Genomic DNA, 14,685 nt, shown 5'->3' on the forward strand with positions numbered 1-14,685 from the left:
GTTGGAGCATGCCGTCGATGAGATCTGGAGTCAATGGGTTCTGGCTGGTGGCGGCGTGAAGAAGCCGTTTGAGGATAACCCTTGGTGTTGGATGGTTGAAGGGGTGCAAGAGTCTGGTAAGGTGTGGCCGAATGATGACCTGTAGATGGGTACTGGGCAGAAGAAGAACGTGTTTTGCTGGTTGATGATGGCGCCGGGTGATATGAGGGAGAAGGTGCAGTGGAAGAGTACTGAGGATGAGCACGAGACCTACTAGATTCGCGATGACGGCGTTGGTCGTAGTCGCGGTCAGTAGATTTCTCTGTTGGCCAAAGTTTGTAACGATCGTCATGAAGACGGTCTTCTCGTCTTCGAGTGGCCATTCAGACAAAAGCCAGGATCCAGTTCTTGGGAAATGGAACGAGTAGAAGAATAAGAAAGAGAGACCTGACAAGTGCCGACCCGTCGACATGAGGCATCCGTTAGTATGAAACTTCCATTTAATAATATTGCTTATGATGGGAACCAAACTTTGGATTTGATTACCAAAGTCAGTTCATTCTGAGTAAATGCTCAAACACGCATGGCATGCATGGGTCAAGGGCAAGATTTCATTCAAGTAATAAATAATAGTACATGGTGATGTCCGCCATCGACCAAGAGCAACGACGAGAGAAAGGTCCTACGTCGTCACCAAGTGATCATGGCACCGTCAGAGAGTTTTGGAGGAATAGCCCCCAGTCTCAAAACAAAACTGGGAACAATCCAAAAGTCCGTCCGACCTGCTTTTACACGATTTTGACTCATTACCGACAGTGAAGCAGCGGAAAGGCTGGTGGTGACACTGAGGTCAACCCTGTCGAGACAATTTAAGGATCGTGTGGGATCACTCTGAAAGTTGTCGCAAACGAACGTAGTACATCGTTGATGAAAAAAAAGATCGAGTTTGACAATGGAGGGGTCGAACTTTTTATAGAGGGGTTTGCTTACGAGAGCGATTCCCTATGACCGATTCCCACCGACCTTCGTCACTTCACTCGCTAGTGTCACTTTGGAGTATCATATTGTCACGGATTATCCTCTTTCGCGGTAGCATCAGCTTATATCTCAATACGCCTCCCTCTGAATTGTCGCTCATCTGCCCCCTTGCATGGTATGTCTCATCATACCTTTCCTACAATCCCCAGACTCACATTTCAGCCACACAAGAGTGTTACCATGGATCATCTGGACGAAAAAGTAAACGGCGGTCCTTCCATGGAGATCATTGATGAGCTCGTTTCCGTTCGCGATCGTAAGCTCTCTTTCCTCTATATCAACTCACACCTTCATATCATCACATATAGACCAAGCTTTTGCATCCAAGCACATGCCAGACCTAGGGCATGATGTCAAAGATTTTCAGGTTTATACTTGGCGGATAAACAACTGGAAGAAATTAGAAAAGAGGCTTACAAGTCCTGACTTTGAATGCGGCGGTCACAAATGGTCAGTCTATCAGAACCCACTCTTCCCCTCGCTCTCACATTTCTTAATAGGCGCATACTATTATTTCCCTTTGGAAATTCTAATGCACCCCCTAATGACACCGTCTCCGTTTACCTCGATTACGCTGATCCGAAGAAGTCCCCAGAAGGTTGGCATGCATGTGCCCAGTTCGCACTCGTCATTTCCAATCCCCACGACCCTACTATATTCACAGTCAGCCGTGAGTTCTATCATTTCATTTCACTTGCTCAAAAATACAACTATTCAATAGATGCTCACCATCGCTTTATCGCCGAGGAATGCGACTGGGGCTTCACCCGCTTCAGTGAGCTGCGTAAACTCTTCAATATCCAAGAAGGTCATTCCCGTCCGACCATCGAGGATGAGTCAGCCGATGTTACTGTTTATGTTCGCGTACTCGAGGATCCTACCGGCGTCTTGTGGCACAATTTTGTCAAGTGCGTATTCATCCAGCTCATCTCAGCCCTTATTTAGTCCGTCCAGCTATGACTCCAAGAAGGAGACTGGCTACGTTGGCTTGAAGAACCAAGGCGCGACGTGTTACATGAACTCCCTTCTCCAATCTCTTTTCTGCACGCGCTACTTCCGAAAGGTGAGTGTGGCGTTGACATGTATTATTCAGCTAACGTGGCTTTTAGGCTGTGTACCAAATACCAACAGAAGACGAACACCCTACTGAAAGCGTACCTCTCGCCCTGCAACGTGTATTTTATCATCTCCAGACATCAGATCAACCTGTTGGTATGTATCACGCTGATTCGCTCTGTGATCCTTTCCAAAATGCAATTCATCAGGAACCACGGAATTGACGAAATCGTTTGGATGGAAGTCATTTGACTCTGATCAACAACATGACGTTCAGGAATTTAATCGCGTGCTCCAAGATAAGTTGGAGACCAAGATGAAGGTATCAGAATTCGGATCATATGCCCTGCAGTGTCTCATCTCGTCTAGGGTACGAAAGCCGAAGGTGCAATCTCCAAGCTTTTCGTCGGAAAGATGAAGAGTTACATCAAATGCGTGAACGTCGAATTTGAATCATCTGTATTTGAGGACTTCAATGGTAATCTAGAGTCTCTTATCTAGCAACATCTAACGCGTTATTTGATTCAGATATCTCTCTCAACGTTAAGGGAATGAAGAACCTATACGAATCATTCAAGGACTACGTCGCTGTTGAGATGATGGAGGGCGAGAATAAGTATCAAGCTGAAGGGTTTGGTCTCCAAGATGCGAAGAAGGGAATCCTTTTCCAATCATTCCCTCCTGTGCTCCATCTGCAACTGAAGCGTTTCGAATATGATATTCAACGTGACGCGATGGCGAAGGTTCGTAGCACAAGTATAGCCGTGATTCTCATCGATTAATCCCCTGTAGATCAACGATCGCCATGAATTCCCATTTGAAATCGACCTCGCGGAATTCCTGGATGAGGACGCCGATCGTTCGCAGTCATGGAACTATAAGTTGCATGGCGTGTTGGTACATTCAGGGGATCGATATGGCGGACATTACTTTGCACTCATCAAACCCGATCGGGAGACGAGATGGCTGAAATTTGATGATGATAAGGTCACCCCAGTCACTGATCGCGAGGTATTAGAGGAAAACTACGGTGGCGAACCTCTGAATGGTATTACTCCTCCACTGCAACGCAATCAAGTACGAGCCATGAAGAGGTTCACCAACGCGTATATGTTGGTCTATATTCGCGAATCGGCCACTGATGAAATCCTTTCGACTTGGAAGGACGAGGATACCCCGGCACATCTCAGTGAGTCACTGTAACGTAATAACACATGTTGCTGACTATAATCAAAGAGCGTCGACTTGAGGACGAGAGACTACAGATTGAAGCTAAGAAGCGTGAACGCGAGGAACAGCATCTTTTCCTTACGGCCAAGGTTTGTGATAGTTTGGTTTACCTATCCTCCTGCTCACGTCAGCTTAGGTCATCACCGATGATACATTCGCTCATCATGAAGGCTTTGATCTTGCTACCTTTGATGAAAAGAACTGGCCGCCTTCGGAGCTACCGAGCTTCCGTGTTTTGAAGCAAGAAACCTACAGTACCTTCAAGTCGCGTGTAGCGAGCCACTTTAACCTTCCGGAGAACAAAATACGCCTCTGGGTTCTGGTCAACCGTCAAAACAAGACTGTTCGCCCTGATACTCATATTCCTGAGAATGAACCGACGCTGAGTAGGCTCTCGTCCTTTCACAGCTATCAATTTCTGATGCTTGCTGTAGCTGTCGAGGTGATTCGCAATAATATGGCAGCAAGGCAGAATGATCTTCGCTTGTATCTTGATATAATACCCGATCCAAGCAAGGTATGTCGTTGTTATATGCTGCAGGGATTTCGTTGATACGTTGCAGCCTGAGCCACCAGCTGGGTCCATCATGATTTTCCTGAAGCACTTCGACATGGCGAAGCAGACTCTGTTCGGTATTGGTAAGGTGTATGTGTCGAGGAACAGCAAAGTCCAGGATCTGCACCCTTTGATTAATGAGCGGATGCGGTGGGCACCTGGCACTCCTCTGAGGTTGTTCGAGGTACGCTAACACATTTGCCGTTCGGGTTTGGATCTTACTCCTGATTGGTTATAGGAAATCAAGCCTGGCATGATCGAACTGATGAAGCAGAAGCTCACTTTTGCTCAGAGTGAGATTCAGGATGGTGATGTCATTTGTTTCCAGGTCGACCACTCCGAGAAAGAGTGAGTATTCAGTCCTTACTTCCGACGATCTATATTCAATTCTTGGTCAGGATACACGACCTCGATGCCCAGGGTATGTATTCCAACCCGATACAATTTTACGACTTCCTCCAGAACCGCGTCATGATCATCTTCCGACCAAAGTTTGAGGACCCAGACCACGACCACCCAGAGTTTAGTCTAATCCTCAGCAAGAAGCACAATTACGACATGGTCGGTGCTCTTTCTAGCGTGTTAGTGGCTTGAGTAGCTGACAACTTGCCCAGATGTCGACGAAGGCTGGCGAGTTTTTGAGACATGATCCGATCAAGCTTCGATTCACAACGACTCACGCAACAAACGGATCACCTAAATCTGTCCTCAAGCGATCTCTCAACCAGAGCATACAGGAAATTATGGTACCGAGTTATATCAATCCAACGACGACCGTCATTCTGTACGAGAAGCTGGATGTAAGCATCGTGGAGCTGGAGACAAAACGAAGTCTCAAGATTATGTGGACGGGGATCCATAATAAAGAAGAGGCTTCATACCCATTCCTGTTGCCGAAGACGAGCTCGGTCCATGATCTTGCTGATCACTTGGCGAAGCAAGTAACGTTGAGTCCTGGAGGGACTGGCAAGATTCGTGTCTTTGAGGTGTCGAAAGATGGGAAGTTCCAGAAGGAGTTTACGGGCTCTGAAATGATTGGAAACATCCCCGAACTTGTTGAGCTTTATGCGGAGGTATGCATGCTTCTGCTGATTGTCTCTTCCTATCAGCGATTTAAACGTGAAACAGGAAATACCTCGAGACGAACTTGAAGCGGACGAAACTGGCAAGACCATCAGTGTCTTCCACTTCAACAGGGAAGTTGCACGAACACATGGTGTGCCTTTCCGATTCGTCGTAAAATCTGCGAGTATCTTTGTCATTTGACCATAACTGTATTTTAACGAGCGATTCAAGGGTGAAAAATTCGCGGACACAAAGAAACGTCTGCAGGCACGAATAGGCGCATCAGACAAGGACTTTGCCAAGTATCGGTTTGCCCTAATCCAAGTGGCTACCTTCAAGCAACCGTCGTACATCGAGGATGGTGAGCACTTAACTTTATTGCGAAAGAGTGTTGTTTTCTAACAACGATGCAGAGGACACCATATACGAACACAAATTCGCTCCCGAAGATGTCCTTGGTTTGGATCATATAGACAAGTCGGGCAAGGCAAGAACAGCAGGCGAGAAGGCCATCGTCATCAGAGGCTGATGTGAAGTGATGGGTACGGTTTGGACTACGATTGTGTTCTGCGCGGCGTCTTTTATCTTAAGCACATTGTACTTTTTTGTCTCAATTTATGCAGTATCAGCAATCGCGCGCGTTTCGGCAAGACAAGTGTGTATTGCATAAATCGGACGAGGTATGTATGGATGGACGTCTAGGATTTACTTCCGTTTCTTGCCCCTCTTCTTGGACTGTGGGTGATGTGGCTTGAGTTAGCTGAGAGTGATTTGGAAGTGATACTTACAGATTTTGAAGTGGATGGGGTATCATGACTCTCGCCATCGCTTGACGCTATGCTCTCCGCCTTTGTACTACTGGCGCGGGGTGGGGCAAGACTATTCAGAGGCTTAACAGGAGTTCCAGGAGCAGAACCTGGAGCACTTCCAGCTGCAGCTGCTGCGAGCGCAGCAGCATGAGCAGGGTGGCCAGGTGGCGGCGGTCCGGACGTGAGGACTGCCTGAGGGAGGTCGATCTTGGCACCTACTTTTCCATACTTTTGTTCTGAAAGGAAGAATTTTTAAAAAGTCGCTCAGGTATTACACGTGAAACCAAGTACGTTTGATTTCTCTAGATGCCGAAGTCTCCTCATAGACGGTGCGCATCTTCTCATTCGCGATCATCTCACCGGCTGACTGGAATATTATGCTTCCCCATCCTTCGACAAAGGTATTAGCTTCTGCGACTACCTCCACAATTTCTGCTTCCAGCTCTTTCTCAGCTTGCAGAAGACTGTTCCAGAGGTCATCGCCAATCGACCCTTTTTGCAGAAGATTTTGTAGAGCAGGCTTGTCTTCACGGAGTCTAACCACACGAGAGACGTCTGTCATTGCACGGCGAACAAGAGCGGCTTTGAGAAGGGCCTCATTAGCTGGAGGGTCGGTCTTCTGCAGTAAGGAAACGTAGACATCGCGTTCTGGATGCGAAGAAAAGTAGGGTTCGTAAAGCTTGCCTGTTACACGTTACACGTCAGTATGTACGATCATGAAATTGCTTGTGGTTCTTACCTGCATCGCGTTTTCTGTAGAAATGACTGAACAGTAATAAACTTGAAACGACTATTCCGACGTATAGAACGGGGACCAGGACTGAAGCCATGATGGCAATTGGAGACGTGGACTTACCGATTGAAATTAAATAAGCTGCAGTTGCCAACTCACTCATTTGTGCCACGCGGAAAGCTTTGTCCATGTTTGCCGGAGTTTCCAAATATGGTAGTCTTACTCTCGGCATTCTTGAACGTTTGAACACCGAACTTCACATGCATGTGAGCGGGATTAGTCTCATGTACTTGCGATTGGTCCAAGTACTTATAAGACACATCCTCCGCATACTGCTTCCAGCCAACTAACCACTTTCACTATGATTGGTCGTTCTTCTTTGTTGGCAAAGTCTGTCGCGAGAAATATCTCTCACAATGGCTTCAGGCGTCTGGCTTCCACCAAGGTAGTTAATATCACCGCCTTACTTCGGATAACTTTGCTCAAAAAAAACTTTGAAGTCTCTCAAAGAAACACTTCAAGAAGTGATCCCGGCGAAGCAAGAACAACTTAAGAAACTAGTCCGTCACATTTCTTCCAAACGTATTAGCCTAACATTACCTGTCATAGAAAGCCGAACACAGTCAAGCTGTAGTGGGGGAAGTCAAGGTCAGTATTCATACCACGGCCTCGAAGCTCATTGACGCGTCGCATAGGTAGAGAACATCCTGGGTGGCATGCGTGGCCTCAAAGCTATGCTCTGGGAAGCTTCAGTCTTGGACCCGAATGAGGTCCGTGAAACTTCTGAACTACAGGCGACCCGACGCTAAGGCATGATCCAGGGCATCCGTTTTCACGGATTGACTATCCCAGATTGCCAAAAGGTGCTCCCTCCGGCACCCGGTGGCAAGGAGATGACAGCTGAGAGCATGCTCTGGCTTCTTCTGACAGGCAAAGTTCCCACCCCGGAGCAAAGCCGTCAACTGTCCGCCGAGCTAGCAGAAAAGGGAGAACTCCCGCATTTCGTCACGCAGCTTATAGACTCGTATGTCACTGCTAATGTGTCTATCGTCTGTTTATTCAATTCATTAGCCTACCAAAGACCCTCCATCCTATGACTCAGTTGGGCATGGGTGTTGCAGCTTTGAACCACGACTCCGAGTTTCAAGCAGCCTATGAGCGTGGAATCAAGAAGCCTGAGTATTGGACGTATACTCTTGAAGACTGCTTGAATCTCATCGCGAAACTCCCTGCTCTGGCGGCCCGTATTTACCGCAATGTTTACCACCCCGAGAGGTCTTTAGAATCTGTTGATAAGAACTTGGATCTTGTCGGTTAGTGTCTGGTTAGCATCATCTGCAAAGGCATGCTTAGTTTGCGTACAGGTAACTACTCGAACATGCTCGGGTTTGGTCAAAATGAGCACTTGACAGAGTATCTCCGTTTGTACATCGCACTGCACGGTGACCATGAAGGCGGTAATGCCTCAGCTCACACTGCTCGTGAGTACTCCTCTACATTGATGTTTTATCCATTTTTGACGAATACGATCAGACCTTGTTGGATCAACGCTCTCTGATCCGTATCTATCCTACTCCGCCGCTCTCTTTGCACTCGCGGGACCTCTTCATGGGTACGCTTCCAGTCATTGCACGTATAGTTTAAATGTCTTCATACACCTTCAGCCTAGCGAACCAGGAAGTACTACGATGGCAGATGGCCATGCAAAAGGAGATTGGTGACAACATAACTCATGAGAACATCAAGGACTACCTCTGGAAGACGTTGAAAAGCGGTCAAGTCGTACCCGGGTGCGTCTCTGGCGTGCTAAGTCTGACAGGTATACCCTGACCTGATGTTTAGATATGGGCACGGGGTTCTGCGTAACCCTGACCCTCGTTTCACTGCTCTCCAGGAATTCTGCAAGACTCGCCCAGATCTGCAAGCAAGTCCCATAATTCAGCTCGTGCAACAGGTCAGAATTACTATTATCGTCATCTTTCATATAATAAATCTCTATCTGCGTAGACGGCCGATATTGCCCCTGACGTTCTCAAAGAGCATGGAAAGGTGTGTGCTCGTGTACAGATAGAGTAATTCTGCTGACATCATTCTGGAGACGAAAAACCCTTACCCGAATGTAGATGCAACTTCAGGCAAGTCCTTCCACCCATGGTATAGTCCTGGGTCCTGATGATCATTGTGTAAGGCTGCGTGTTGTACCATTACGGTCTGACTGAGTTCAAGTACTACACCGTTATTTTTGGTGTTTCCAGAGGTAAGCAACCGCCCACTACCTTTCTCATGTCGCTCATGTGCCGCAATCTAGCTTTGGGAGCTCTGACCCAATTAGTGTGGGCACGAGGTCAGTATTGATGGTTTCTAATAGTGTGATGTTCTAATGATGTGATATAGCTCTGGGACTGCCTCTCGAACGGCCTAAATGTACGTATCTGATGAAAATAACTCAAGTGATAAGGCTAATCAGTTTCTTACTCAGCGTATTCGATGGACGCCCTTCAGAAGCTTATCAAGAACTAAGTAGACATTACCAGAGACGCCGAGATCTCCATTATGGATGGGCGTAAGTGTATCTGGTAATTATTATTAGAATGAGGCTGTCTCAACGTCAGAACTACTGAGATTGATAATACCGTCTAGAGACGAAATGATAACAAACGGCGTGCCCAAAATATAACTCAGTGCTCAGCGTGGAGAGAGAGAGTATCAGCTATAGTGGCAAAACCCGCGCTACTTCAGCCTGCCTCGTTGGGCTAGCTACGGTCACATGCCCAACCTTGTTTACGCATTCACTTTAGTTCTTGCTAAAAATACAGACAACCTTACTTCGGTCCATTTCTGATAAGCTCGATTTTCTCTCACCCTTTTGCCTGGTTGGACTCTCGCCATTGCATCGGACGCACGCGAATTCGAATGCACTCTAATCAAATCCATTCGGCTGCAAGCGGAATGGTGACTTGCAGCCTAGACGGGAAAGTGACGATGTCATACATGCAACATACTCATCCAACGATACACTAGAGACAATCCAGAGCGATGTCGAACAAAGACCGGACGAGGCAGCCATGGAAGAACCAGACATACTCTGCCACGGAGATACGATCCTCCGGGCATGAGGCTCAATCTGAATCGCTGAAGTCGTGAAGAGCAGGATTAATGCATGCACCCCCTTAGTGTGTGCGTAGACTAATGGTTCCTACAAGGTAACGAAGGACATGCTTTGCTGCAGTGCAGTGACGTGGTTCGAGGGAGGCGTTGTTCTGAGCGACACGCATGACGGTGTGTGCAATGTCTGGCCGGGTGTACATGGCAAGCTACAAAAGTCTGCCGACGAGTTTGTGGAACTCGGCTTCCAGATCATCGAGATGAGGGCGTACATCGATGGGACGCGTGAAGTTCGGTTTCATGAGCAGTGCGACGGGATTGCAATCAGACATTCCGTGTTCCTCCAACTTGCAATATAGTCCTTTTCGTGCATTCAACTCGCGAGTCTGACGACTGCGAACGAATCGATTCCGAGATAGACCGCACCGAGATCAGTAATGTCAAAACGATCTGCAATGATTTTATTGGAACCACATTTATATCCCGCAAAATATGGAAAAACGCCATGCATGGTATCGTACACCTAAACCAGAGATTCGAAAGAGAGTAACAATGCCACCAAGAAGGTCAAACTAAATCAATCGCTAAAGGACGAAAGAGAGTAATCCAGAGTCAGCATGTTCATGAAACCCATAAAGGCATCGGGTACCAAAAAAAAGGCAAGGAAAGGGTAAGAGGGGTAAAGCAGACTGTTGCATGAACTGTCCAGGTATACAAGAGTGTCAAAAACGCCTTGGCATCGGCTGCTGTTGTTGAGCAGGGGGTATTTGTTGTGGGTATGGCTGTTGTGGGGGCGGCGCACGGCCAGGGAGCATAGCAGGTGGAGGGCCACTAGGGGGGCCCGGCATGCGGTGCTGCTGAGGTTGAGGGTGACGTCCAGGAGGGAACCCAGCATAACCGCCTTGAACAGGACCAGGAGGGATAGACCCTGGATGTGGCATGGACCCTGGTGGGGGTCCTTGTCCTGGTGGGAATCCTCTTGGAGGGGGGAACCCTTGTGGAGGACGACCACCTGGGACAGGTGCTGATCCACCTTGGGCATGAGGAGGGGGCGGACCACGGGGCGGATGCTGCTGCTGGGATGGGCCAGGGCGTAGTTGATTTTGGGGAGGCGCGGATGTTGGAGCTGGGTCGTGAAGCGCAACAGGCGCCGGTCGACCGCCAGGTCCAGACGGACTGTTTGACATGGGACCGGGTGCGGCAGGAGGGGGTGGATTCTTCTCAGCGGCCTTGATTATCTCATCGCTGTTTCAAATGAGCGTGGAATAGATACTTGATAAGGTGATGAATGACATACTCAAGAAGGTTCAGTACTGCGCAGAGAACGACCCATTCGACACAGTCCTCATTTCCCTCTCCCAAGGTCTGCCAAACTGCTTTTTCCTCGGGTGATTTTCCCGTAATGCTAATTCTAGTTCCGCCACCGTTCGGACCTGGGGGGTTCTTCTGTATCTTTCCGAATTCGATACGCTTTGGGGGAATATTATGACCTGCATAGGCGAAGTAGAACATGCTCCAGAAAGCGGCATTAGGATTTGGTTTGGATATTTGGAAGAGGGGGAGATCGGGGGAGTCTGGGGATGGTAGAGAGAGCTTGTAGATCGGTGATATGACGCCTGTGTTTGCAATTGTCCACTTGAGATTTCGAGAAGCTTCGCATCTCACGAAGCGCGCAGCGGAAGAGTTTGAATGGCCGGGGTCGGATGCAGTAGATTTACCAGGATTCTGGCGTGGGGGGAAAAGCTTTGCAACACAGAGATCACCTTGGGGAGAGGGGGTCAAAAGGTAGTTCTCAGAATTCTGATATGAGAATTTAGAAGGGATTGAAGACGAGTAGGTTATATGACATACGAAGTTCGTGTGAAGGTAAGAGTAGAGAATGTTAGACGGTTGACCTGTTGTCTATTAATGAATGAGCCCTTGGATAAAATTGATTGAGACTTGCCATGAGGAGTTACTATGAGAGTAGGAAGATGGTTTGGGATGGACGGGTGAGTAGGAGAGGTATATACGGCGTAGATGGCTAAACCACTGGATATCAGCTATATAGCATGAAAAGGGAATTGAAACGTACCAGCCATGGGGGAAGAAGACAAGCTGTGGTGACTTCCAGAAAAGGAATGCCACCTCCAGCTGTAGTATTGTTTCAAAGTACTTACTAGTGGTCCTCGACGACAAGTCGTGACTTGTGACTGAAATGTGATTGTTGAGTCACGCCCTTCATCGATCCCCCAACAGCAACAGCAACCAACAAGTAGTGCTATGAAGGGGCTCAAGAAATCTTTCGTTAGTTTATCTATTCATCACTATCCAACATGTCTAATATCATCCATAGCTTAACAGGAAGAGTTCTCAAGATTCTTCCTCATCAAAGTCTAAAGATCAAAAATCTACATCTACTTCACAAGTAGCTCCACCACCACCACCAAACACAGCAAAGCCACTTCCCCAACCTGTTTCAATTGGTCTGCCAGGCGCATCAGCCAACAACTCTAGTAATCACTCTCTCACTTCGCAAAGTTCCTCTTCCTCAGGTCGTCCAGCTTCTTCTACTTCAATCACTCCTTCTCCACCTGATCGCAGGTACCCGTCCACAGGCAACCCATCCCCCATTCCTCCAATTGTCGTCGTTAGCTCAGACCCATCATCTGACCTAGCACCCCGCTCAGGTCCATATAGTTCTCCAGAGCGTAGCACAATTGGTTTAGATGGCACTTCCACTCCTCCACGCGCCAACACACTCAACCGTCTACGCTCCGGTCCACGCGACACAATACCTATTGTCGGAAAACCTCCACGCAAGCAGCGCAGCAGTCGGTTTGTTGTCACCGAAAAGGTCGACATTGAAAAATTGCCCCCTTTCTCAGGTATTCATCAGTTCCGTTTAGACCCTTGTCGCGTCACTAATTATCCACTTTATTCAGATATTCCCATTAACGAGCGTTCTCTTTTATTTATTAAGAAGCTCAATCAGTGCCGCGTCTTATTCGACTTCAATGACGCGAGTGCAGAGCTTAAAGGTAAACAGATCAAGGCACAGACCTTGCACGAAATGCTCGAGTATATCACAACTCAAAGGAACGTTATCACTGAAAATATATACCCCGAGGTCGTCAACATGGTTAGTCTCAAATTACCCAACACTCATCTTCCACTCACTTTTATATTAGTTTGCTGTCAACCTCTTCCGATCAATACCCCCGCCTGTTAACCCCACCGGTGATGCTTTTGACCCTGAAGAAGACGAGCCTGTCTTGGAACTCGCCTGGCCTCATCTTCAGATTGTGTACGAATTTTTCCTTCGCTTCGTCGAGAGCCCAGATTTCAACACCAATCTCGCCAAGCGATACATTGACCAACCCTTCGTGCTGAATCTCCTCGAACTCTTTGACTCTGAAGACCCTCGCGAACGCGACTTTCTCAAGACTACCCTACACCGCATTTACGGTAAATTCCTCAACCTTCGGGCCTTCATCCGTCGGTCGATAAACAACGTCTTTTATCATTTCATTTATGAATCCGAGAGACATAATGGGATCGCAGAGCTCCTTGAAATATTGGGCTCAATCATCAACGGCTTTGCCCTACCTCTAAAGGACGAGCACAAGACATTCTTGACCCGCGTGCTTCTCCCCCTACATAAAGTCAAGAGTCTTTCGCTTTATCACCCTCAGCTTGCATACTGTGTTGTGCAGTTCCTAGAGAAGGACCCAGCCCTGGCGGAGGAGGTTATGCTCGGATTGCTCAAATACTGGCCCAAGGTCAACTCCCCAAAAGAGGTCATGTTCCTGAATGAAGTCGAGGAAGTACTTGATGTCACCGATCCTTTGGAGTTCCAGAAGATCCAGGTCCCGCTATTCCAGCAACTTGCCCGATGTATCAACAGCCAGCATTTCCAGGTCGCTGAGCGAGCCTTACTATACTGGAACAACGAATACGTAGTCAATCTTATGAGCGATAATCTTGCCGTCCTCCTCCCAATCGTCTTTCCCGCGTTGTATACAAATTCCAAGAGCCACTGGAACCGGTGCGTCGGCCGTTTCTATCAATTGGCTGCTACTCACCTCTCGTTAGGACTATTCATGGGATGGTGTATAATGCACTAAAGTTGTTTATGGAGATCAACCCGGAGTTGTTTGACGACACGATGCAACACTACAGGCAACGGAAGATCGAGTAAGTTCACTAACATTTTACCTTGGTTTAATGTGAACCCAAGATGACAGGGAGCAACAACATGCTGTTGAGCGTTATGAGCAATGGCAGAAAGTCCGCGAGAAGGCAATACAGAATGCTGGGGGGAAGTTTCCTCCAGGATTTCAAGAGGTCGAACGCTTACCCCCACCGCCTCCATCACCGAATGATGATTCGGATATTTTGGACTTATCGATGGAGCTGAATGCAGTGTCACTTGATGGCGATATTCCGGGTGACCTGGACGAATCGGGTATCGAACGAGTGCCCATGGCTGACCCTGGGTTGGATGTGAGTGGCGCCTCAACCATCAACGATCCTGGTACACCTGTTTAACATGTGGTTTCAGCGTGAGTTCCCCCAAGTCGGAGGTGATCATTCTCCTGTTTCTCAGAGTCCTCATGTACGACGAAAGAGTGTTCTTCCTGGTGCGTGCCTTTTCATATTATCAAACCGCAGTTTAAGCTTATGCCTCGTGTTCAGTGGATCCGACTGTAATTCGTGATCTACAAGCCCATCGAAGCTTGGATGATACTCTTGGAATCGGGGGGCATCATACAAATGGGGCATAAATGCACGACCACGTACTTTTTTCGTATGATCATGACTGCGAATTGACAAGATACTATCTGAGCTTCAGACCCACATGACTGACGACATTTTCAATTCGATTCTGCGCTACCTCATTTCTGCATGTGTTATATTTCTCGACGACATCAGAGCATGTCATTCTATCTTCTAATGAGCAAGCCTGGAGCGTTTTACAGCATTTCGTTATATGCTTCTGAAATTTCGTTTTACCACTACCGTACGATACATATCCTCTAGAGAAATATTTTGGACATTATCGTCATATAACCAATGTCAAGGGCAGTGCGAAATTCCTATGTTGTGGTTATGTAATCGATCTACGTCAGGAA

At 47.7% G+C, this 14,685-nt stretch overlaps 5 protein-coding genes across 5 annotated transcripts; 3 read left to right on the forward strand and 2 right to left on the reverse strand.

Moving 5' to 3' along the window:
• Positions 1-1,009: 1,009 nt before the first annotated feature.
• Positions 1,010-5,558, forward strand: EDB93DRAFT_1121236 (uncharacterized protein). Its single transcript, XM_041448538.1, has 21 exons — positions 1,010-1,132; positions 1,189-1,273; positions 1,326-1,467; positions 1,518-1,687; positions 1,739-1,925; positions 1,972-2,080; positions 2,127-2,229; positions 2,283-2,395; positions 2,443-2,551; positions 2,602-2,816; positions 2,866-3,262; positions 3,310-3,392; positions 3,440-3,689; positions 3,738-3,820; positions 3,867-4,043; positions 4,098-4,207; positions 4,258-4,420; positions 4,474-4,932; positions 4,988-5,104; positions 5,156-5,285; positions 5,338-5,558. The coding sequence occupies exons 1-21, from the start codon at positions 1,130-1,132 to the stop codon at positions 5,451-5,453; spliced, it is 3,321 nt and encodes a 1,106-aa protein (XP_041312133.1). The 5' UTR covers positions 1,010-1,129; the 3' UTR covers positions 5,454-5,558.
• EDB93DRAFT_1121240 (Pre protein translocase subunit Sec66-domain-containing protein) lies at positions 5,559-6,590 on the reverse strand. Its single transcript, XM_041448539.1, has 4 exons — positions 6,473-6,590; positions 6,025-6,417; positions 5,713-5,969; positions 5,559-5,659 (listed from the first exon to the last, which is right to left on the reverse strand). The coding sequence occupies exons 1-4, from the start codon at positions 6,561-6,563 to the stop codon at positions 5,630-5,632; spliced, it is 771 nt and encodes a 256-aa protein (XP_041312134.1). The 5' UTR covers positions 6,564-6,590; the 3' UTR covers positions 5,559-5,629.
• Positions 6,591-6,737: 147 nt separating this feature from the next.
• On the forward strand, positions 6,738-9,313 carry EDB93DRAFT_1121244 (citrate synthase-like protein). Its single transcript, XM_041448540.1, has 16 exons — positions 6,738-6,911; positions 6,967-7,026; positions 7,076-7,114; positions 7,162-7,236; positions 7,288-7,490; positions 7,538-7,779; positions 7,831-7,947; positions 8,000-8,078; positions 8,131-8,256; positions 8,309-8,420; positions 8,474-8,515; positions 8,565-8,601; positions 8,655-8,723; positions 8,775-8,810; positions 8,861-8,890; positions 8,946-9,313. Exons 1-16 carry the CDS (start codon positions 6,828-6,830, stop codon positions 8,984-8,986), a joined length of 1,392 nt encoding a protein of 463 aa, XP_041312135.1. The 5' UTR covers positions 6,738-6,827; the 3' UTR covers positions 8,987-9,313.
• A 798-nt stretch (positions 9,314-10,111) lies between these two features.
• EDB93DRAFT_665531 (uncharacterized protein) lies at positions 10,112-11,750 on the reverse strand. The gene is made up of 5 exons (XM_041457042.1): positions 11,646-11,750; positions 11,517-11,594; positions 11,423-11,466; positions 10,869-11,371; positions 10,112-10,816 (listed from the first exon to the last, which is right to left on the reverse strand). The coding sequence occupies exons 1-5, from the start codon at positions 11,650-11,652 to the stop codon at positions 10,294-10,296; spliced, it is 1,155 nt and encodes a 384-aa protein (XP_041312136.1). The 5' UTR covers positions 11,653-11,750; the 3' UTR covers positions 10,112-10,293.
• Positions 11,744-14,652, forward strand: EDB93DRAFT_1121248 (phosphatase 2A regulatory B subunit-domain-containing protein). Its single transcript, XM_041448541.1, has 8 exons — positions 11,744-11,857; positions 11,907-12,438; positions 12,496-12,692; positions 12,742-13,598; positions 13,646-13,747; positions 13,798-14,056; positions 14,115-14,193; positions 14,249-14,652. Exons 1-8 carry the CDS (start codon positions 11,834-11,836, stop codon positions 14,335-14,337), a joined length of 2,139 nt encoding a protein of 712 aa, XP_041312137.1. The 5' UTR covers positions 11,744-11,833; the 3' UTR covers positions 14,338-14,652.
• Positions 14,653-14,685: the final 33 nt, after the last annotated feature.

Source organism: Suillus bovinus (genome assembly GCF_016758785.1).
Source record: "Suillus bovinus strain UH-Sbo-P2 chromosome Unknown EDB93scaffold_5, whole genome shotgun sequence".
Lineage (NCBI taxonomy): Eukaryota > Fungi > Basidiomycota > Agaricomycetes > Boletales > Suillaceae > Suillus > Suillus bovinus.